This window comes from Balaenoptera acutorostrata, chromosome 3, assembly GCF_949987535.1.
Source record: "Balaenoptera acutorostrata chromosome 3, mBalAcu1.1, whole genome shotgun sequence".
NCBI classification, from domain to species: domain Eukaryota; kingdom Metazoa; phylum Chordata; class Mammalia; order Artiodactyla; family Balaenopteridae; genus Balaenoptera; species Balaenoptera acutorostrata.
In genome coordinates this window covers 178,776,304-178,799,100 of record NC_080066.1, presented here as the reverse complement: position 1 = coordinate 178,799,100, position 22,797 = coordinate 178,776,304, and the positions used below count along the sequence as shown (strand labels likewise).

Below are 22,797 nucleotides of genomic sequence, written 5' to 3'. Positions count from 1 at the left end.
TCACATTATAATGAAAATGGCTGTTAATGTTCCTGCTCATCCACAAAACTGCACATGCTTTGAGGGCAGGGAGTTTCTCCTCTGCCCAATGCGGGGGCATGTGACCCGCCCTATCAGAGCAGAAGTACCCGGTGATGCTTCTCCCTGTGTCCTCCACCCCTGCTGCTTGTGGAATAAAGTCCCGAATCCTTGGCTGGGCTTTAAGGAAGCATGGCATAGCAGAAAAAAAATAGTTTTTATCAGACAGACCCGGTTTTGAATATTTGCTCCACTATTTATCAGCTAAGTGATCTCAGGTGAGTTTGTTGACCTCTTTGGACCAGTTTCTTTCTATTTTTTGGTTTTTCAAATAAACAAGTCTTCCTTGTTTATTTGAAATTCAGATTTAACTGGCTGTTCTGTGTTTTGTCTGGCAACCTCACCTTGGAATAATGCCCCAATTTTCAGTCCTCTTCTTTTGCCTCCCTCTACTCACATTTCTTTCTTTTTTTTTTTTTTTTTTTTGGCCAGGCCACGTGGCTGGTGGGATCTCAGTTCCCCGACCAGGGACTGAACCTGGGCCCCGGCAGTGAAAGCCTGGAATCCTAACCACTAGGCCACCAGGAAACCCACTCTGGGCCAGTTTCTTGATCTGTAAAATCAGAATATTACTATTCAAGATTGTTGTAACGTTTGATCGAAATAACACGTACAATGCTCCTGGCATGTAATTGGTACGAAATAAATTCCCTCACCTCTTCCTGGTTTTCACTCTCCCTCCTGCTCCTTCCCGGCACCACACCACCCCCGCAGTTCCGCCTCACAGAAGCGTCATTGTTGGTGAATCTGCCCCTTCATTTTCCGCCTTTGTTCATACCCCGTTCTTTAAGGAATGCCTTCCTCACGTGTACCAGCCTCCCTGCTCAGTTCCGAGCCCGCCTCAAGGCATCCCAGACCCTCCAGTTGCAAATAACGCCCTCCCTGGTCTTCCGTAAAATTCCCAACTTGCTAAGCAGTTAGCTGTCTTTTACTTTAATTACTTGTAGATAGTTCCTGAGTTGGAAGCTTCTGGAAGGTAGGGATGTTTCTTCTGCTTTCTCGTAGCTGTTCATGCACCTGAGTTACTCAGGGCCTGGAACACACCGTAAGTGTTAAATAAATGGTGGTGTACTTTGATGGGGGTTGGTGGGGACAGGAAAATGCTGCTTCATGGGCTGAGCAGCGTGGCAGAGTCTTAAAGTAATCAGACTCTGGGAACCCTGAATTTAGCTTACTCGTCCTTAAGATTTTTTGAGTAGTATGAATTTCCACGTGTGCGAGCAAATAAACAAGTGTCTGGAAATTAGACATAATTCTTGGAAATTCAAACAGTGAAAACTGGTTTATAATGTGAAACAAGTAAAGAATATTGCTTGTCCCAAACTACATGAAAGTGTATATTTCTAATTATTTCTCAAAAGCGTCTTCAAAAATGAAACCCTTTAAGGAGACTGTGCTTTGGAAAAACGGTCTTATTTTGACCTGTACAAAGCCCACACAGTCTTTCCTCCAGCCCTCTCAAAGCAAACGTTTTACTACAGGCAAACCCCCAGTGCAACTGCCACAACAAAGAGGGAGTCCACGTAGAAAGACCATTTCCTGTCGAAGTAAATGCCTTATTGATTCATGTATTAATCCAGTGGTAAGCAGGTAACAATGCTGCTTGTGTTACAGGCAGGTAGAGGTGTTTTATAGATCTGCTCACACACATCTCTCCAGCCGTGAAGTGGTAGTTTCCCTTGGACGCTTACTCATCCCTTTTTTTTTTTTTTTTTTCTTCGAAACCATTGAATTCTAGATGCAAAGCCTACTCGATGAAAGACTACAGTCTGTCTGCTTCTGGCTTCCACCTGTAGCGGGCCTGGCCATGTTCAGCTGTGACTTCATGGTGTCAAGGTTCACTAGAACTCATCCCTTTCAGTGTTCAGAGCTGCAAACCAGCCACTGCTTGCTTTCACATGTATGTAGCTTTTAAATCGCCTTTCCCCATCCTCTATTCAAACCGTTGCTTTTTTTAGGATCCAAATTTAGTGACTTACCTGTTACATACCAAATGTAATATGTGCATCTTCATCTTACTGGCTGTGTCTGTCATAAGAGCCTATGGAGATGGGAGGCGTCTTGACTGTCGTCCATCACATTATTCCACCAGCTCGATGTTAGCTGCTGACTCTCACATAGCCTTTATGTAAGCTGGGGTTGTACATCAGAAATCCCTTCTAGAAACAGCCTCGAGGAGTGGTTGAACACGTTACTGTATGTCACGCGGATGTACGTGTGTGCATTTGTTTAGCAGAATACATCAGGTCCCTGTGGCGTCCACTCTGGTGTCTGGCCAGCGACCACTCTTCTCCCAGCACCCAGCGCTCCCTCCTTACAGAGCCCCAGTTTTTTCTTCGGGTAGCAGGTAGAAATCTGCTCCTTCGGGAAGAGGGTGGAACTATCTTAGCTCGGGGGATTAATCATGATTGGCTAAACAGCGAAGGCAGTCCTTTTTAAAAAAATTTTTTATTTTTATTTATTTATTTTTGGGCCACGCCACATGGCTTGCGGGATCTGCGTTCCCCGACCAGGGATCAAACCCAGGTCCCCAGCAGTGGAAGCGCAGTGTCCTAACTGCTGGACCGCCAGGAAGTCCCTTTTTTTTTCCCCCCAAGGCAGTCTTACTTCCTTTGATGGATGTGAAAAGGAGTTGGGAAGAATGTGACCCAGTTCTGGCCAGTGAAATATTAAGGAAAACATGTTACTATAAAGGCTTCCCTTCCCTAATAAAAAGGTAAAGCCCCAAGAGAAGACAGCCCCTCTTCGTCCTTCCTGCCCAGAAACCGGCGTGATGACGAGGACTGTGGCGTTATCTCGTGACTGGGTGGAAAAGGCGAAGGGAATTGCGGAGTCAGGGGTCAGGCCCCGTGGAGCCGTGAACCCGCTGCTCCCACTGGGCTTCTCGTGTAAACCCTTGTCCTGGGGTGCGAGGAACTTGCAGGGGCCCATTCTTGACCTACTGCCACAGGGGAGACTGTAAGTTGTTCCCTTGGGGAATGGGATGGAGGGGAAGGGACATTGAAGGGGGTGTTACCGTTCTGTGTGTCTGAAGTGTTGTCTCGGTAATTTTTTTTTTTTTTTTGTCTCGGTAATTTTATGGTCCATCCATATGGAATCCATGGGATAGATTTTATATGTAAACGTTTTTAATATGAAAAAATGCTACGATACAATAATAAGTGAAAATGTAGCACATTTATGTATATATTATAATCCCAACTCTTTTGAGGGAAAGGTATAGGAGAACTGGAAAGTAAGCATGTCAAAACAGTGTCGTTTGCTTCCGGGAACTAGGATTTTGAGCAGTTGGGGTTTTTGTGGTGGTTTTGTGTTTGTTTGTTTGTTTGTTTATATTTGTGTGCAGTTATCACACATGTATTTTTACTTTTAGATTTTTTTATTGTGGTAAAAGACATAAAATTTACCATCATAATCATGTTTAAGTGTGCAGTAAGTATGTTTGTATTGTTGTACATCCATCACCACCGTCCATCCCCAGAACTCTTTTCATCTTGTCAAACTGAAACTCTGTTCCTGTTGGATAGTAATTCCCCACTTGCCACTCCCTGCAGCCTCTGGCACCCACCGTTCACTTTCTGTCTCTGTGAATTTGACTGTTCTAGGTACCTCACTCGCATAAGTAAATCATGCCGTGTTTGTCCTTTTATGTCTGGCTTATTTCACTTAACAAAATATCCTCAATATTCATCCATGTCATAAGGTATGTCAGAATTTCCTTCCTTGTTAAGGCCAAATAATGGTCCTTCGTATGTATATATCACATTTTGCTAATCCACTCATCCCTCAGTGGACACTTGGGTTGTTTCCACATTTTAGGTGTTGTGAATAATGCTGCTGTGAACATGGGTGTACAAATAAACAAGTATTTTATAAGCTTTTTTTTTTTAAGTAGCAAATGAAGAAAAGCTTGTGGAAGCCAAATTATCTATATTAAACTTGTGTTTTTTTCCCATCATTTCCCATTTTGCATCAGATCTTTTGGATACTTTGGCCAACTGTACCATTTCCCTATCAGAAGGAAGAATGGTGGCTGGGAGCCTTCTCCCCATTTAAAAACCTGAGAGTAGTGAAGTGGTTAGCCATTTTCAAGCGTTCTGCCCACCTGCCCCCTTCCCTCGCAGTTAAAGAGCAGGTTATGTGACTTCTTACCCCCTGAGAATGCTCCCCTGGTGCCTGTCGCCCCCCCACCTCTGAGACCTTCCCTGGAGAGCCGCTCACTGTGCCCACAGCCCGGGGTGTTCCTCCAGCACTCCGAGGGTGTAGTGGCGTCGTCAGGTTCCCCAGCGAACTACACAGAAAGCGATAGAGCAGCGAGTTCAAGTCACTAGATTAGGTGCTCCCACGTGGCAGCCGCCCCGCTAGGCACCCAGGGGTCAGCGAAGAACAGGCCCACCGGGTACCAGATGGCCTTCGGGGAGCCTGTCGCTTCAGGTGGAAGAGGCAGTGTTAGAATCCGCTAGCTTGGTGGGCGTCGTGGAATTTGAGCCCAGAGGGGAGTTCCCTGGTGGCCTAGTGGTTAGGATTTTTTTTTTTTTAAATTTATTTATTTATTTATTTTTGGCTGCGTTGGGTCTTTGTTGCAGCATGCAGACTTTTCTCTAGTTGCGGTGAGTGGGGCCTACTCTTCATTGTGGTGCACGGACTTCTCATTGAGGTGGCTTCTCTTGTTGCGGAGCGTGGGCTCTATGTGTGCGGGCTTCAGTAGTTGTGGTGCGAGGGCTCAGTAGCTGTGGCTCGTGGGCTCTAGAACACAGGCTCAGTAGTTGTGGCTCATTGGCTCTAGAGTGCAGACTCAGTAGTTGTGGCTCACGGGCTCTAGAGCACAGGCTCAGTAGTTGTGGCACACGGGCTTAGTTGCTCCACGGCATGTGGGATCTTCCCGGACCAGGGCTTGAACCCGTGTCCTCTGCATTGGCAGGCGGATTCTTAACCACTGTGCCACCAGGGAAGTCCCAGTGGTTAGGATTTGATGTTTTCACTGCCGTGGCCTGGGTTCAGTCCCTGGTTGGGGAACTGAGATCCTGCAAGCTGCGCGGCATGGCCTAAACAAAAAAAAAGAATTTGAGTCCAGAGCCCCTAGACCTGATTTCGTCCAGCCACGTGAGACACTTAGGCGAGGCATTCACGCGGTAGGTTGAGCTGAAAGGGCCTTTCCCGCGCTCATCCCGGCTGACGGCCATCGTCTGTGAGCTCTGATCATCCAGGCAGACCCAAGTCAGCTCTTTGGCCCTAACCTCCTCTTACAAGCCTCCTGTCAGCCCCGCCCCTTCCTCCTTTGCAAGATGTCACTCTGCGGTCACACCGGGTGTGCCTTGTCCCTCCCTGCCTTTCCTTCCTTGTGGAAGGTCTTCCTCCCCAGGCTCCACCTCTGCCCGCTGGATCCTTCAACTTCCGCCTCAAAGGCCACCTCCTCAGCATTCCAGCCGGACAGGACGGAAGCCCTCCCCGTTTGAGCAACCTCTGTTCTCTGATCCGTGCGCCGTTTCTGTTCCCTGTGGCAGCAGGCTTGGGGCTGTGCTTGTGTGTATATGTTGGCGGCTCTTCTCTCCCGTCCCCATCCTCTCCCCCCCCACAGATATAGATATACAGATCATCTTTATGTTATACGAGCATGAAGGAAGGAACGGGAATGTACCCACTCTTTAGTTAGTAATGGTCACCTTAGGCGAGGCAAGGGAGAACGTAAAGAATTGAAAACAAGCTTATCTACTGAACTCTGAGCAAGTGCGGGGAATACGCCGGAAGGAGCCAGGCAGCGCACATCTGGGCCGGAAGGAGCCGGGCAGCGCACGTCTGGGTCACTGGGGAGCAGGTTGAGGACGCATCAAGGCTCCTCCCGCTGGTCGTGGGTTACGTCAGCGACTCGGAGCGGAGGAGCTGGAGCCGGCTTCCAGAAGCGTGGCATATTTTTATATTCCTGGGGAACTAAATAGAGCTCTTATTTATGGGAGAGCAGGCACAGTCGCCCTCTCGTCACCCGGGCCTCTCGCTGCCTGTGTGGGGCTGCGGCCCTGTCGCCTGCCGCTTCCCCCTCTGCACCCAGCTCTCCCTCCTCTTGATTCTCTCCTTTCTGCACCTTGTCTCGCTGGCTTCTTCCCGGGCTCTCCTCTCCTCCTCTGTTGTTTTCCCTTTTCCTGTCCCCATACGTCATCCTTCCCTCCCTGGCTTCACTGGCTCCTCCCTTTTCAGTATAAAGTTAATGTATACGCTTCATGCTTGTTCTATTTATTGGCTGTGGCTTCGTGTGTTATTAATAGAGCAGTAGATGAGTTATGGTTTGGAGCTTCTTTTCCCCTAGAAAAATTCCAGCCCAAGTTACTTTTTCAGTCAATGGGCTTTAATTGATTTTTCTCCCCCGATCAATGATCTTCTACAGAAAAGCTTCCCACTGCCCTGTGAAATACAGGCCTGGGAAGGAGGCCCAGAGACTCAGCTCTGTGGGAGCTGAACTCTGGCCCTCTCCGGCCCCCCAGCTCCACGCTTCCCCCGCCGCCCACCCACTACACTGACCAAAAGCTGGGAACAGGCCTCCTCCCTCCCCATCCAGCCCCTGGACCAGCAGCGTCGGGTCTGTGGGGAGATTTTCTCCCTCTGCCTCCTGGGAAGGAGGATGGGCTGGGCACCTTCTTCCCTGCTCTGCTTCCCAGACTCCCTGGGGTTCTGGGTGAAAATTGTGTTTCTTCGATCAGATGCTCAATTTTGGAAGGCTGAAATAAAGTGTCAGCTTTGCTGTGTACAGGCATATGCAGTGTGTAAATGACAGGCTGAATTTAAAGCAGGAGGTGGCAGTGCAGTTAGTTCATTTGTTCATTCGTTCATTTGTTCATTCGTTCTACCCCCTCCCTGACGCTGAGGGCTGTTTTGCGTTGGGAAGTGGAAAGACAGAGGCTCTGGAGGGAAATCACTTCCAGTCCAGTTCCCATATTAAGCACCCCTCCGTGCCAGGCTTCCCAGTACTTGGTTTTCTGGCAAGAAAGATCACAGAGACACCAGCGCATCCACGGCTGTACCTCCAGCCGTCACCCTGCTTTCTGATCCCTGGGTCAACTCCCTGCTGCACACCTTTGAATTCGGCAATCCCGGTGGTGGCCTTCCTGGTCTGGGCCCTTTTTCGTGGTTCAGCCATTCCTGGATCTCTGGCCCATTGTTTTCAGCCCATCCAGTGATTTTGTAAATTAATTCCCTGTGTTAACCCCTGTCGGTTTAAAATATAACCAATGCAGGGGTTCCCTGGTGGTGCAGTGGTTAAGAATCCGCCTGCCGATGCGGGGGACACGAGTTGGAGCCCTGGTCCAGGAAGATCCCACGTGCCGCGGAGCAACTAAGCCTGTGCGCCACAACTACTGAGCCTGCGCTCTAGAGCCCACGAGCCACAACTACTGAAGCCCGCGCGCCTAGAGCCTGTGCTCTGCAACAAGAGAAACCCCCACACTGCAATGAAGAGTAGCCCCCGCTCACCGCAACTAGAGAAAGCCGGCATGCAGCAACAAAGACCCAATGCAGCCAAAAATAAATTTTAAAAATAAATAAACCACTGCAGAGAGAGAGCCTGCTAAGGACTAAATGTTTCCCCAAGCAAAATTCATGTGTTGAAATCCAGTCTCCAATGTGATGGTATTAATTAAGAGGTGGGACTTTTGGGAGGTGATTAGGTCATGAGGGTGGAGCCCTTGTGGATGGGATTAGTGCCCTAATGGACCCCAGAGAGCTCCTCTGCTCCTTCTGCCCTGTGAGGACACAGTGAGAAAACGGGCATCTGCAGCCAGGAAGAGACCTCTCACCAGGACCCGACCGTGCTGGCACCCTGACCTCAGGCTTCCAGCCTCCAGAACTGTGGGAAATAAATATCTGTTGTTTATAAGCCACCCAGCCTATGGTACTGTGTTACAGCGGCCTGGCCAAGACAGAGTCGTCTCTCACCATCCGCACTGGGCAGCAACCCCTCCCCATTATTCCTTCTCCCTTCTGCAGCATCGTGGTGTGTAGTTCTGTACTGCCTCGGGTACCTGTTGTTTGTCTCTCCTCCTTCCATTGTTAGCAAGGGGCTAGTTTTCCAGGCCTTGCACAGAGAGGTGCTTAATATGGGATCTGGACTAAAGTGACTTCCTTCCCGGAGCCTCTGTCTTTCTAATTCCCAATGCAAAACGGGTCAGGGAAGGGGTAGAACTAACTAGCTGTCACTTCCTGCTTTAAACTCAGCCTATCATTTACACACTGCATATACCTGGGGGTGGTTTAACACCTGGCCGCTCTCCCCCCCCCCCCTTAAACCTAGTTGCTGGTTGGTTTTAACAAAGCTCTGATCCCAAAGCCCATCAAGGAATTCTAGCAGGACCTGGGTCATGGGTGTGGCTCTGTCCTCAGGGCAGGTTCTGGCCTACCTCAGGGACAAAGAAACTCCTCTGCCTTAAAATGAGGCTGGAATCTGTATCAGCTCAAAAGTTGTAAAACAAATACGAGCTATTTCTGGAGTGGAACAACTGCCTCGGGATCCAGGTGAGGTGAGGAAGCCGCCTGGATTTGCCGGAGAGGCAAGTGGGGCACACAGGACGGAGGCGCCTTCCTGGAGCTACAGTCGGCCGGCCGGCCCTTCCAGTGGGAATCTGCACTGCCGCGCTTCCAAACGACCTTAAAGCTTTCCATCGAGGCACAGGAGTTAACTGGGACAAAAGGGTGTGAAGGCAAGGGGAGAGGAGGCCGAGCAGCCCGTGCTTGTGTGGGCTCTTGGGTTCAAGTAGCTTTGGACCCTGCGAAGGAAGCCCGACCCCGCCTTACCTTATGGTTGTGGAGGGAAACGCCGCAGGAGCCACTAAGTGCGAGCCGTGGGAAGCCCCGCATCTGCTGTGCTTTTTTTTTTTTTTAATTGAACTAAAAAATAATCTCTCTGTACAGTATAAACTTTTTCTTCTTCTTTTTTTTTTTTTTTTGCCCGCGCCTTGTGGCTGGCGGGATCTTAGTTCCCCAACCAGGGATCAAACCCGGGCCCAATATAAACTATTAATAGATACCTAAATACAATATGGTTTTTCAAATGAAATCATGTGTATAGTGTTGTATTCATAAAGTACACTAATCAAAAGCTATACAACATTAACAGCAAATCCAAATACAAATGGAGATATTCCTCTGAATTCCACATTTCATCGAGCGTCAGAAACTACCAGTCTTTTAGTCCTTTCCTTGTGTATTATTCTGTATCTGCATTCTCTGCATTGGATTGGATCCCTGGATTTTATTTCATTTTCTGTGGGACGTTCTCCACAGATACGTATCATCAGCTGCCGCTTTGGGGGTTGCACATCCTTCTGGGTATCCATTGTTGTCCCTACATAGCACGGAGAGACTTGTCTACGCCTCCAAACAGATTCCCAGCTCACTGCTGTGTCCTGCTGGGCTTTGCCCGTGGATGAGCTGGACTTCTCCAGCGCCTGCCTGCTCCAGCTGGACCATTCTTTGCTTCTGTGGCTGCGTCCTAAATGCGACCCAGGCTGGACACTGACTAGGAAGAACAGGGCCACCCTTGCTTCTTTACTCTCTACTAGCTGTGTGACCTTGGACAGGTGACCTAACCTCTCTGAGCCTCAGTAGGGAAACAGCCCTGGCTTTCAGGGCAGTTGTAAGAATGAGGTGAGGTTTTGTATGTAAAGCACCTTAGCTTGGCGCCAGGGGGAGGAGGGGGCGGGCCCTAGCCCACAATCAGAGACCTGGATTCTATTTATCTCTGCTAACTCCATGTGACCTTGGGTAAGTCGGTCCCCTCTGGGTTGAAATGGACTTATTTTGTGATATCTGTGAAAAATACCCCCAAAAAGTCACAACGTGGCCCATTTCGCTAGTTTCTACACGGCCTTTTATCTGTAACTTGCAGTAGCATCCAGGGGCTCAGGACCCAGGGTGGGGAGACTGCAGACCAAGGAGCACTCCTCAGCAGGACCAGGCCGGGGGCTCCTAGATGGGGCCTCTGTGGTGGGCTCAGCTGGTCGTGGAGGCCATCCTCATGGAAGACAGCCACCAGCCTGGAGGCTTGTTAACTTACCCAGGAGCTCATGAGCCCAGAGGCCAGGGGCCACCTCTCTTTCGCCCTGTGCCTTGCCAAGTCGGCCAGAGCACAGGAAATGCAGGAAATGGCAGTTGATCCAGACAGACGGGAGTGACGGTGGGCAGGCGGGCAGCTGCGCTGAAGCCGGGTCTAGCCCAGGGCCGGCAGGTGTGTGAGCAGGTGCTGTGCTGTAGCCAGGTGCTGCTGTCCACTCTGGTGAGCTGCAGCAGCTGGCCCTGGCCGGGGCCCCTCTGGAGGGGGTGCAGAGATGGGTGCTTGGGAAGCTGAAGCGGCTGGTAGAACAGCACTGGGCTGCAGGAAGCGGGGGTGGTCGGGAAGCGCTGAGCAGAGCGGAATGGTGGGGTTTTGCAGCCAAGGGGACGTTGTCTCCAGTGCACCTGGGCTGGTAGCCGAGCCCAGCTGGCTGCATCAACCTCAGGAGAGTCGTCCCCCGGAAGCATGGGGCATGCTTACTCCAGAAAGGCTTCAGGGGGCTGTTGGCTGGGTGCCAGGTGCCTTGCAGTCACTCTGAGGGCTGGGCACCATTCCCTGCATTCCACACAGGAGGAAACGAACCCAGAGAAGAGGGGGCTTTCCTGACGTCAAGCAGCTAGTAGGTGACCAGAATTCAAGCCACGTTGCTGGATATTGAGGGGCTTTTTCCTCCCAGTTTTCAGTATTAAAAATAACATTGGCAAGGAATAAATTACTTTTTTTTTTTTCTTTTGGATTATTCTCAGGAGAGCAATGACAGGGTCAAAGCATTCCAGCATTTTCATAGATCTTGATATATATAATTAACAAATTTTGCCCCCAAAGGGATGCATCAGTTTACAAGGCCAACAGCAATGGACCAGTTTCACCTGAAAATGTTCCCCCCCCCATAAAAACACTGCTGAACCCCAGAAACTGCGCCCTGTCCTGACCATGATCCTCCCTTCTCCCTGCAGGTAAGCCCAGTGCAGAGCTTTGTGATACAGCCCATTGGGGTTTTACCTGGGATCGCATTGAACTTATGTATCACGTGGGGAGAGTGGATCTCTCTATAATGTTAAGTCTTCCAGTCCATGGACATGGTATATCTCAGCATTTACTGAGGCCTCTTTATCTCATTATCAAATCTTATGATTTTCTCCAAAGAAGTCTTGTACATGTTTTAAGAGGCTTATATTTGATGTTATTGTAAATGGTTGTTCTTACTTCATTTTCTAATTGTTTTAGCTAGAATTTTTTAACGTAGGTGGGTTGGGGGGGGGCGGGGTTTGCACATTGATTTTTATATCCAGCAACCTAGCTAAAACCTTTGTGTCCCAGTAACTTATCTGTTGGTTCTGTGACTTTTCTATCCTCTAAATAAGGACAATTTTGCTTCTTCCTTTTGAATCTTTATACCCTTTTTCTCCTTGCCTTACTGCTCTAGCCAGGACCTTCAGGACAGTTTGAACCATACTGGAAGTGGTAACAATGGACATCTTTGTCGTGTTTTCAGTCTCACAGGGAAAGTTTTCAGTGCTTCAGCACTGTATGTGATGCTTGTTATAGGGTTTTGTAGCTACCCTTTATCAGGGCAAGGAAGTCCCTTCCATTCCTAGTTTGCTAACAGTTTTTCTCATGAATGGATCTTGAATTTCATCTGCAACCATAGAGAGGATGGTATGACTTCTCATTTTTTTTCTGTTAAAGCAATAGATTATGCTGAGTTTACCAATGTTGAACCAATCTGCTTGCACTCTTGGGATTAACTCACCTTGGCTGTGTTGTTATCCTTTTCATGTATTGCTGGATTCAGTTTGTTACTCATGTTGAATTTTTGCATCTATTTCATGAATGAGATTGCCCTGTACTTTTTCTTTTTCCCATTTCCCTTATCACGTTTTGGTGTCAAGGCTATGACTGCCTCACAGAAGGAGTGGGGCATTTCCCTCTTTTTCTACATTCTGAGTTTGTGTAAGAGTGGAACTCTTTGTTCCTTAAATGCATGTGAGAGTCACAGGTGAAGCCGTCTGGGCTGGCCATTCGCTCTGTGGGAAGTTCGACTCCTGATCAACTTTCTCAGAAATGTCATCCCTTTCTTCCCCTCCTCCCAGACCAGACCACCTCACAACTGGACCATTGTGGCACCCTAAGGGGTACTGCCCTGGGCCTCCCCAGCTAGTCTTCCCGAAGCTCCATCTCCATCCTAGCTCTCTCCTGCTCCAGAGCATGCGTGGGTCCCCACTGCCCCCAGGCAAAATCCAGATTTATAGCAAGATGCTCCTGGCCCTCAACTGTGGCTGGACCACCTGTCCACCCTTCCCTAATGCTGTGCCCTGCTGAGCTTGTGGCACACCTAGCTTCTGTCCATGCGGACACACTACAAAAGGCTGTCACGTCCTTACCCCTTGTGCCACTAACATCACCTCTTCCAGGAAGCCTGCCCCTTCCCTTTAGCTGTGGGTCCCCTCCCTCCTGTGGCTCTCTATTTCTTTTCTTTTCTTTTTCTGTGCTGCTCTCATTTTTAAAAAATTTATTTTATGTAAGTATAGTTGATTTACAATGTTGTGTTAATTTCTACTGTACAACAAAGTGATTCAGTTATACATATATATACATTGTTTTTCATATTCTTTCTCTATTTCTGCATATTATCAAAATTGCTTTGGGTAGAGTTATTCTTCACTCAAATGAGTGTTCCAAGAGGGCGGGCACTGTTGTTAATGGTTTACTTATTCAGTCAACAAACATGTCCAGTGCACCAGGCACCATGCTCAGTGCCGGGATACATCAGTAACTAAGACAGACAGGTTCCAAGCATTTCGAAACTTTCCAGTGAGCAGGAAATAAAACAGCTTGCACTGTACAGGTATGAGTATAAATAAAGCAAAATTAAATCACCCCAAATCTCACTGTTAACTATTGGTGCATTTCTTCCCAGCTTTAGAAATGCATTAATAACCTACCTGAATAGGTACATCTGTTACAGATAAGGAAACTGAGGCACAGAGCTCTTAAATCAAAGGTCACAGGGAAGACGGAGGCCTGGGTTTTAACTCAGGCAGCCTGGCTCTGAGACCCCACCCCACACCACCGGCCCTTTAAAAAATATAATGGGTCAAACTGTGTGTCCCTGTTTGGGGGCCCAAATTTTTCACTTCTCTTACAACACACATCTTACCTTGGGAACACTGAAATGTGCACCTGGCCCCTACCTTAGTATCACACCTCATGGGCTCTACCTGCTGCCTTCTCAGACTGTCGTGGGGAGAGGCCCCGCCCGGGGAGTTCAGGGGCCTGGGTTCTTCTCGCCCTGCCACCAACTCACTGTGTGACCTCGAGCTAGTCACGCAGTGTCTCTAAGCCTCAGTTTCTCCACCTGTAAAAAAGGAGCTGGGATTGTGTCGCACTACAGGCCGGCCTTGAGGGACCCTCTCTGTTGAGCGGGTGGCAGTCCCGGGATCTCTGCCGAGTGCTGCTGGGCTGTCCAAGGCTGCGCACCGCGGCGCATCTGGGCCCGCGGGGCCCACCTCCCCCCACCGGCATGGCCGGTGCGCCCCGTCGCGTCCGGGTCCGACGGCCCATGGCAGCAGCTGAGAAAGTCGCCCCGCCAGGCCAGGGGGAATCGGCACCAGCAAGCGTCCCACGAGGGCGATGGCTCCAGACGCTGTGCCCCCTCACCCCGTGGCACCTGCGCTCAGGGTGGGCAGGACAGGCGTGCAGGGTCCGGAGGCTGCGCTGGCGGAGCGTGGGGGTGACTTGCGGCGTCAGGGGACCACAGGCTGCCCTGGGGACCTCCGCCTCGCCTTCCCTGCCGGTGTCATCGGAAGGTGCGAAAGTAACACGGGATGTGCTTGGAGCTCCTGGCACGTTGCAGGCTGTCGAATGCGGCAGCCTTGACCATCCTCACAAGTCGGGCTTTGGGGTCCGGTTAGATTAACCGGGTTAGGGGCCGGAGTGGCTTCCTCCCTCCCCGCAAGGACCAGCCCCGTCTCCGCCCTCCGTAGGCCGGGTGGCAGGTCCTTTACGGGCTCTCCCCACGGTCCAGGCCCTGGCCGCATGGCCCTGCTCCTCCCCTGGGGCCTCCACTGCCACCCCTGAGAACTTTCCTCTTTCTCGACCAGGCACCTTTGAACTTTGCATGCCACGGACCCCTGAGGCAGTCTGGGGGAAGCCTATGGACTTCTCTAAACAGTATTTTAAAATGAGTAGATGTAGGAAACCAATTATACAGAAAAGCAATTAATAAAAAAATTTTAAACACGTGTGCAATGTAGTAGTGTATTTTATTTATTAGCACATTAAATAAAAAGACCAAAGCTGCAAGTCTAAAATTCATCATTTTAGGACTTCCCTGGTGGCGCAGTGGTTAAGAATCCGCCTGCCAATGCAGGAGACATGGGTTCGAGCCCTGGTCCGGGAAGATCCCACATGCCGTGGAGCAACTAAGCCCGTGGGCCACAACTACTGAAGCCCGTGCGCCTAGAGCCCGTGCTCTGCAACAAGAGAAGCCACCACAATGAGTAGCCCGCACACCTCAACAAAGAGCAGCCCCCGCTCGCTGCAACTAGAGGAAGCCCTAGCGCAGCAACAAAGACCCAACGCAACCAAAAATAAATAAATAAAAATAATATTTAAATTAAATTTCATCATTTTAAAGTAGCAGTGAGTGTAAATGATATTTAAAGATTTTTCTTCAGTTGAAATGTGATTTGAAAATATCTGGGTTTCTGTTGGTGACAAAGTCACAGGTGCAGCTGACACCACTGAAGTTTGTTGCCCCCATTCCTAACTGATGAGAAAGTAAATATCAGTCAGAGGTGTGTGGAAATGAGGCTGTAAAATTTGTTTGTCCAATTTCAGAAACCCCTGGCTTCTCTATCCTCTGGTCTCCCCCTCCCTACGGTTCTCTCTGTGAATGCCTGGTTAAGAAACCCGCTCTGGTAATAGGCTTGTGTAAGAGGGACTAGGAGAGGAGTGGGGGAGGGTGTGTGCAGAGAGAGGCAAGCCTTCCTGATTGGGTGAGTCTGCTTGAAAGGCAAGCATAGGGCTGATTTTTATGCCTCTGGGCCTTTGCACATGCTGTTCCCGCTGCTAGGCCTTTCCATCCCATGCCCTTGCCCCATCTGCCTCCCCCACCCAACTCCTTGGAAAGCCTCCACCTGCCTCAGCCCCAGCACAAGGTCCCCCTCACTCTAGCTTCCTGCTGTTACCATCTCTCCTCAGATCATCTGCATTGATCTCAAGTGTTTGTATTCAGGCCAGGCTATCCTGCTGGACTGACCCAGGCAAGGTCTCGGCCAGGGCTGCTCCACCTCTGGGTCTCCAGGGCCCAACTCAACATCGGGCTCAGCGGGTGTTTGTTGAATGAATAAATTAAAGAGTGAATGAATGAATGACAAAGTTGCGCACTGCCACGATCTCTAAGCTTCTTGCAGGGCTCACATTTCAGAGAAGACTGCCTGCAATGATGTGTGTTACTTTCCTAATATGCGTGTTTTCCTTTTTAAGTTGTTATTTTTTAAAGCAGGTTAAAAACAATGTTTAATTACAGTGGAATATTATATGGCCATAAAAAGGAATGAAGTACTGACACATGCTACATACAATATGGATGAATCTTGAAAATATTATGCTAAGTGAAAGAAGCCAGCCACAAAAGGCCACATATTGTAAGATCCAATTTATATGGAATGTCCAGAATTGGCAAATCCAAAGAGACAGAAAGTAGATTAGTTGGGGCTGGGGAATGGGGCACGACTGCTACTGAGTACAGGGTTTCTTGTTGGGGTGTTGAAAATACTCTAAAATTACATGGTGGTGATGGTTGCACAACTCTGTGAATATACTGAAAACCGCTTAATTTAAATGGGTGAATTTTAGGCCATGAGAATTGTATCTCAATAAATGTGTTATTAAAAAGTGTGTAGGGGCTTCCCTGGTGGCGCAGTGGTTGAGAATCTGCCTGCTAATGCAGGGGACACGGGTTCGAGCCCTGGTCTGGGAAGATCCCACATGCCACGGAGCAGCTGGGCCCGTGAGCCACAATTGCTGAGCCTGCGCGTCTGGAGCCTGTGCCCCGCGACGGGAGGGGCCGCGATAGAGAAAGGCCCGCGCACCGCGATGAAGAGCGGTCCCCGCACCGCGATGAAGAGTGGCCCCCGCTTGCCGCAACTGGAGAAAGCCCTCGCACGAACCGAAGACCCAACACAGCCAAAAATAAATAAATAAATAAATAAATAAATAAATAAGAAAATCCTTTAAAAAAAAAAAAAAGTGTGTAGGCAAATACCTACATTTCTGTCAATTTCCACACATTCCTGCAATGTGGTCCCTGCACAGAGCTGCGCAGTGAGATTATTGTGTGAGATAAACACACACAATAAACTTGTGTTACATTTGTAATCAGTAGTTTTAAAAAGTTTACTTAAGAGCACTTGATTCTTGGGACTTCCCTGGTGGTCCAGTGGTTAAGAATCTGCCTTCCAATGCAGGGTACGTGGGTTCGATCCCTGGTCGGGGAACTAAGATCCCACATGCTGCAGGGCGACTAAGCCCACGTGCCGCAATTACTGAGCCTGCGCGCCACAACTACTGAGCCTGGGCGCCACAACTAGAGAGCCCACACACTCTGTAGCCTCTGCCACAACTAGAGAGAAGCCCACACACCACAACTAGAGATAAGCCTGCGCACTGCAACGAAGAGCCCATGTGTCGCAACAAAAGATCCTGCGTGCCGCAACTAAGACCCAATGCAGCCATAAATAAATAAATAAATAAATATTTTTTAAAAAAACAAAACAAAAAAATGAAAAAACACTTGATTCTTGGACTTCCCTGGCAATCCGCAATGAAAGATCCTGTGTGCCACAACTAAGACCCAACGCAGCCACAAATAAATAAATAAATAAATAAATAAATAAATAAATAAATAAATTTTTTTTTTTCACTTTTTTTTTTTTTAAATGAGAAAACACTTGATTCTTGGACTTCCCTGGCGGTCCAGTGGTTAAGACTCCGTGCTTCCACTGCAGGGGGCACGGGTTCAATCCCTGGTCAGGGAACTAGGATCGCGCATGCTGCATGGCCAAAAAGAATAAAAAAATAAATGAGAAGGTATTTTTAAAAAACACACTTGATTCTTGTATATATTATGTCATCATCTATCTAAAACGGTTAGGGGGACACAAATAGCTACATTTTTATTTATGTTAGAAAGAAATGATGGGAGGAAAACCCATAATATAAAGTGGTTGCCCTTAGGCTCGTGGGTTGACGTAGTTGTAGCTGGTGATGGGTCCTTGGAGGTTCATCAGACTGTTAAATTCTCTCCACTTTTATGTATGTTTGAAACTGTTTATAATAAAAAATTTAAAATATACCTGAACCAATCAGCAGATATTTATCACTGAATAGCTGCATTTATTGAGTGCCTGCTGTGTGCCAAGCACTGTGTGAAGTGTTCCTAGGATCCGGGAGGTCATTTTATCCTCACACCAGGCCTGAGGAGCCAGCACCTGTTACAGGTGAGAGAGACCTAGAGGCGTGTGGTCACGTTGGGAGGACAGGGCGGGGGACAAGTGTGGAGGTACCAGGGTTTAACAGAGCTAAATCCTCAGCTTTCAGCAGCAGGCAGCCATTGGATCGTATCTAAAAATGAGAAATCAGGGACTTCCCCGGCGGTCCAGTGGTTAAGACTCCACGATTCCACTGCAGGGGGTGCGGGTTCGATCCCTGGTTGGGGAACTAAGATCCCACATGCTGTGCTGTGCGGCCAAAAAAAAAAAAAGTGAAAAATCAGTAATTGTCAGTATAAGCCTGTCACTTACACATATAAAAGTGAAAGCCAGAAGAAACATCTAGAAGAGCACAAATGGCTGCCTCTGAGGGAAGGACTCGGGGTGGGGCTGAGGGAGGGGGAAGGGTCGGGAAACTGCCATTTTTTCATTATAAATCTTGTAGTTCTATTTGTCCTTTAAAGATGTGTACCTGTTACTAATTTTATTGAAAATAAGAGTAAAAAAAGAAGAGAGAAAGAAAACAGAGGATCAGAGAGGTGAAGGAACTTGCCCAAGGTCACACAGGATTCAGAGCTGAGCCAGAGTTCAGACTTGAGAGGGAGGTGGGCCCTACAGCCCCGCTGGACCTGATGCTGGAGGTGCACAGAAGGCCATCTGGCCAGAGGGACCAGACTCATGTTGAGGACAGGTTATTTTCACTATCAGATGTTGCTGAAGTTAGAACCTGAGAGTTAATGTTAAAAAGCTGTTTATGAACCTGAAAGGCCCTTTCCACACGTCTGACCTTGCAGGCTGCGCTGTGGAGGTTCAATGTCCACCAAGCCCCTGTTCAGTGACGGCAAATCAGCAGAGTTCTCCCTAAGTAGGCTGCACTGTTTTGCAAGAACACCGATGAGCCATTCTCCCAGGGCGGCCACAAATGTGTCAGGCAGAGGGCTGGGTTTGAACTCAAGTCTCTGCAACTGTTGGTCCTCAGGGAACTGGTGGGGCCAGAGCAGAGCCACTGGGCTCTGGAAAGTAGGGACTGTTCTTGACCACGTGATGGGGGCGGGGTTGGGTGAACCCCGGAGGCGGCGGCGTGCGCAAAGTCCCGGGGGCCTTGATCTGGGAGTTTGGCACGGGTCAGCGTAACTGGAGAATGGGGGGAGGGAGGCTGCAGTTGAGGAGAGATGGGGGCTGGGGGGGGAGGGGACGTGGAGGGAAGGGCTGACTATGCACAGGGCGCAGGTTGGGTAAAAGCCCGGGGCAGGAGGGAGGTGTGGCTGGAGCTGAGGACCCGACGGGAAAGACGAGGCCCGAGGGGAGGCTGAGAGGCCGCAGGGCTCCGATCCGCAGGGCCTCGCGGCCTAGCAAGGATTTGTGTCTTTATCCCAAAAAAGCCACTTCGGGGTTTGAAAACCTTGCTCCGCCACTAAGTGGGGAAGGGAGCCAGTGGGGAAAGGAGGCGGGAGCTGCAGCTCCCGGGCGCCGGGTCCTGAAGTCCCAGGGGACCGGGAGGGGCGCACCCAGTCCCCCGCCGGGCGCTCGGGGCGGAGCGAACAGCCCCGCCGTCCCGCCCACAGCCCCGCCCGGCAGGAGACACGCCGGTGAGACTCCGCCTCCCTCTCTGGTTGGCCCGGGGTGGGGGCACCTGACCCAGAGCGGCCAATCCTCGCGCTGGCAGGGCCCCGGGCCCCGAGCTCTGCCGCGCTGCGAGGCGCGGACAAACCAGCTGGCGGGGGGCGGTAAAGGGCGGCTCGGGTTTCCGGGGCTCACGAATGGGGGCCGGCAGCAGGTTGAAGATTAGCAATTCCCCGGACGTCCACTTGGCCAAAAGACCAATTTCTGTGAACTGACGATGACGTGTGTGTTGGCCGAGGTCGTCCGGCGTCTGCTGGGCAGTGATCATTTCTCGTTGTCCCTGTCCCACCCTGCTCTGCTGAGCCAGAGTTCCAAGCCTCTGAGGGCGGGAGTGAGGGGCTCTGGGGGCCGTAGAGTTACAAGTCTGCTCTCCTCCCCCCAACACTCACCTTCCCCCTTTGTCAGGTCCCGACTTCTAAGTCTCAGTGTGCACGCCGCCTCCTCCAAGAAGCCTTCCCTGGAGGCCCCGGCGGCTGGACTCCCTGGGGCTTCCCAGGGCTCTGAGCTTCCCTCTCCATCTGGAAGCATCGTTATTTGGGGATGTTTCTCCCGGAGGGCAGGGGCCCGCTCCCCAGCCAGGGCCCCAGGCTCGTTGGGGCTCCATCAAGGCAAAGTAAAAGGCTGAAGTTGGCCCACCCGTAACTGACGGGGAGGAGATGCAGACAGGGAGGCTTCTTCCGCCAAGGTCGGTGGTGACTTGTGAGGGCTGGGAAGCCGGAAGTGTCCTCTGGCCGCGGAACCCCCACCTGTACCAGTCCAGATGGGAACCGATGACCGGCCTCGACCCCTCAGACGGCCCGAGGGTAAGGGAGATGCGCCTTAGAAAGCATCCAAGGAAGGATCCTTTACACCCAGTATTCAAGCTGTGAAAACAGCGTGTAACTGCATCAGAACTATGGGAAGCGGGCTTCCCTGGTGGCGCAGTGGTTGAGAGTCCGCCTACCAATGCAGGGGGACACGAGTTCGAGCCCTGGTCCGGGAAGATCCCACATGCTGCAGAGCAGCTGGGCCCCGTGCGCTACAACTACTGGGCCTGTGCTCTGGAGCCCGCGAGCCACAACTACTGAGCCCACGTGCTGCAGCTAGTGAGGCCCGCGTGCCTAGAGCCCGTGCTCCACGACGAGAGAGGCCACCACAGTAAGAGGCCTGCGCACCGCAACAAAGAGTAGCCCCCGCTCTCGGCAACTAGAGAAACCCCATGCGCAGCAACAAAGACCCAACACAGCCAAAAATAAATAAATAAAATAAATATATTTAAAAAAAAAAAACACGGAAAGCACAGGGCAAAGCTTCGGGTAAACAGGCTCTCCTAGTGGGCAGCAGGTCCTGCTGCAGAGGCCACTCACCCCCGTGGGAGCAAGGACTTTGCCCAAACACAAAACACGGAATTGAACCTTACTGATTTATCTCGCTATGGCCTCTCTCCCTGCAAAAGGTAAGCTCTAAAGGCATCAAAGGATGTGCAGTGGAAAATTTACCACCATTGTCGTCTTTAGTGTATTTGTATTTTATTCCTTTCTTTCCTTGACTAGATCAACTACTGATTTAGCTATTTTCAATCTTTTTTTTTAGCCGCACTGTGGGGCTTGTGGGAACTTAGTTCTCCCACTAGAGACTGAACCCAAGTCCTGGGCAGTGAGAGCCAAGTCCTAACCACTGGACTGCCAGGGAATTCCTGCTATTTTAAATTTTTAAAAAATTATTTCTGCTGGATTTATTTTATTTGAATTAGTTCTACTGTTTTTTCTCTTCTAAATCATTTTACACTTTTATCTTTAATTTCTATCCTTCTGTTTCTATTGGGTTTTTGTTGGTAGTGGTGTTTTTTAACCTCTAGCTTGAGTTTGATACTTAGTTCATTAATTTCTACTCATCCTTATTAATAGAAGTATTTAAAGCTATGAATTTCCCTCTGAATACTGATGTAGCTGTTTACCTTAGGTTCTGATATGCAGCATTTCAATTATGATTGTTTTCTAGATATTCTGAAATTTCAGCTTGATTTCTTCTAACCGAAGAGCAATTTTGAGAGTTTTAAAATTTACAGGTAGTAACATCTTTTTGTTTTGTAGTTTGGTTATTAATTTCTAGTTCAACTTACATTGTGATTGGAGAATATTGTCTGTTCTATATTTACTTTTTGGAATGTATTGGTTTTTTTTTAAAATGGTTTAATAATATGTGGTTAATCCTTGTGAATGTTCAGCTGTCCATCTGCAAAGGAGCAGTCTGTTTTTAGGGTAGAGTTTGATATAAATTAATTAAATCCGGACTTCCCTGGTGGTCCAGTGGGTAAGACTCCACACTCCCAATGCAGGGGGCCCAGGTTTGATCCCTGGTCAGGGAACTAGATCCCACATGCATGCCGCAGCTAAGGAGGAAATGTACTACTACTAAGACCTGGTGCAACCAAAATAAATAAATAAAATTAAAAAAAAATAATACCAAGAAAGGCTAACTTTTAAAAAATAAAAAAAAGAAAAGATCTTAAAAAAATTACTTAAATCTATGTCAATAATTATATTATTGTCTTCTCTAATCTTAATTTTTTGTACACATATCTCTGAGAGATGAATTAAAATTTCCTACTACTGATGTGCTTTTTACTCTTTCTCCTTGTATTTCTTACATTGTATGAATGTGGATACTGTGTTATTTGATGCAGGGTTGGCACCAAAGAGCAAATGAATGCAATTTGGTGCATACTAGATATGTGATACTTTCACTGTGACTTGCACTCATTCTCATTATAAAGTGCACCTCTTGGCCCCACCTAATGTTTTGCCTTGAACTTGACCCCTGCTTTCTGTTTGTTTGCATTTGCCTGTTATCCCTTGCACCATGCTTCTATTTTCATTCTTTCTGAGTCTTCCGGATTGGGGAGTGTCTTTTGCCTCCAGCTGAAAGTTGAATGTGAACCATCTGACGGGCATGTCCCTTTACAGATGAGTTTGCTTATATCGATGTGGCAAATCTATCTTAGACTCAGTGAAGTCATCTTATTTTATGCTTTCTATTTTTGTAGTTTATAAAATATTGGCTTAATTTAGGTGCAAGATTTCTTCTGATATTTTGGAAATTTTGTAGCTGTGTACTTGTGGTTACCTCTGTAAGTTTATATAACACACTTAGTCCTTTATTTATCTACTGACTCCCAGCTACGAGTAATGACGACACTGTTATGTCTTTCCTTTCTCCTTCCTTTTCTCCACCATCCTTTTCACAATATAATTTTAAATGAAAAATACATCAGGTTAAATATATCCATTTATATCATATATATAAAAAATATGTCCTTGTGTCTAAGATGTCACTGATTTTAAGATGCTCCACTGACGTAGTAACAGCTTCTTGAACAAAAACAAAACTCCTTCCCATCCCACAGTCCCTGCAGAGGGCTAACAGTGGTCATGCCCGAGATGGAATTCAAGGGCCTCTTGATCTTCTTCTCTCTGAACCCTGTGTCCCTGATTGGGCTGCCAACAAAGCTCCTGTCCTCCTTAGGGCCATTTGGGGGAGGTGTCCAGTGTCCTTGCCAGTGATCACAGCTGTGAGTGTCTCAGC

The 22,797-nt window shown here is 48.9% G+C and overlaps 2 protein-coding genes across 6 annotated transcripts in view; one reads left to right on the top strand and one right to left on the bottom strand.

The window, feature by feature from the left end:
- DEGS2 (delta 4-desaturase, sphingolipid 2) overlaps positions 1-22,797 on the top strand; it is a 77,160-nt gene that overhangs the window by 8,653 nt on the left and 45,710 nt on the right. Inside the window, exons 2-4 of one of the 5 annotated variants that reach the window (XR_009007635.1) lie at positions 1,817-1,978; positions 2,841-3,036; positions 16,588-16,603. Coding sequence is in view for 2 of the 5 variants with exons in the window: in XM_057543685.1 (XP_057399668.1) it covers positions 7,305-7,428 (124 nt within the window). In the remaining 3 variants the exon portion in view is untranslated. Of the gene's footprint in view, positions 1-1,816; positions 1,979-2,840; positions 3,037-7,304; positions 8,406-16,587; positions 16,604-19,904; positions 20,037-21,211; positions 21,281-22,797 lie in introns of those variants that run through there. The other 4 variants (XM_057543686.1, XM_057543685.1, XM_057543684.1 and 1 more) reach the window with 4 other exon arrangements.
- Positions 9,211-9,466, bottom strand: LOC114237260 (DNA-directed RNA polymerases I, II, and III subunit RPABC4-like). Its single transcript, XM_057543688.1, has one exon. It carries the CDS (start codon positions 9,396-9,398, stop codon positions 9,222-9,224), a length of 177 nt encoding a protein of 58 aa, XP_057399671.1. The 5' UTR covers positions 9,399-9,466; the 3' UTR covers positions 9,211-9,221.

Bases quoted from the DNA above. Each gene is read 5' to 3' on its own strand.
- LOC114237260 (XM_057543688.1), bottom strand. From the start codon at position 9,398: ATGGATACCCAGAAGGATGTGCAACCCCCAAAGCGGCAGCTGATGATA.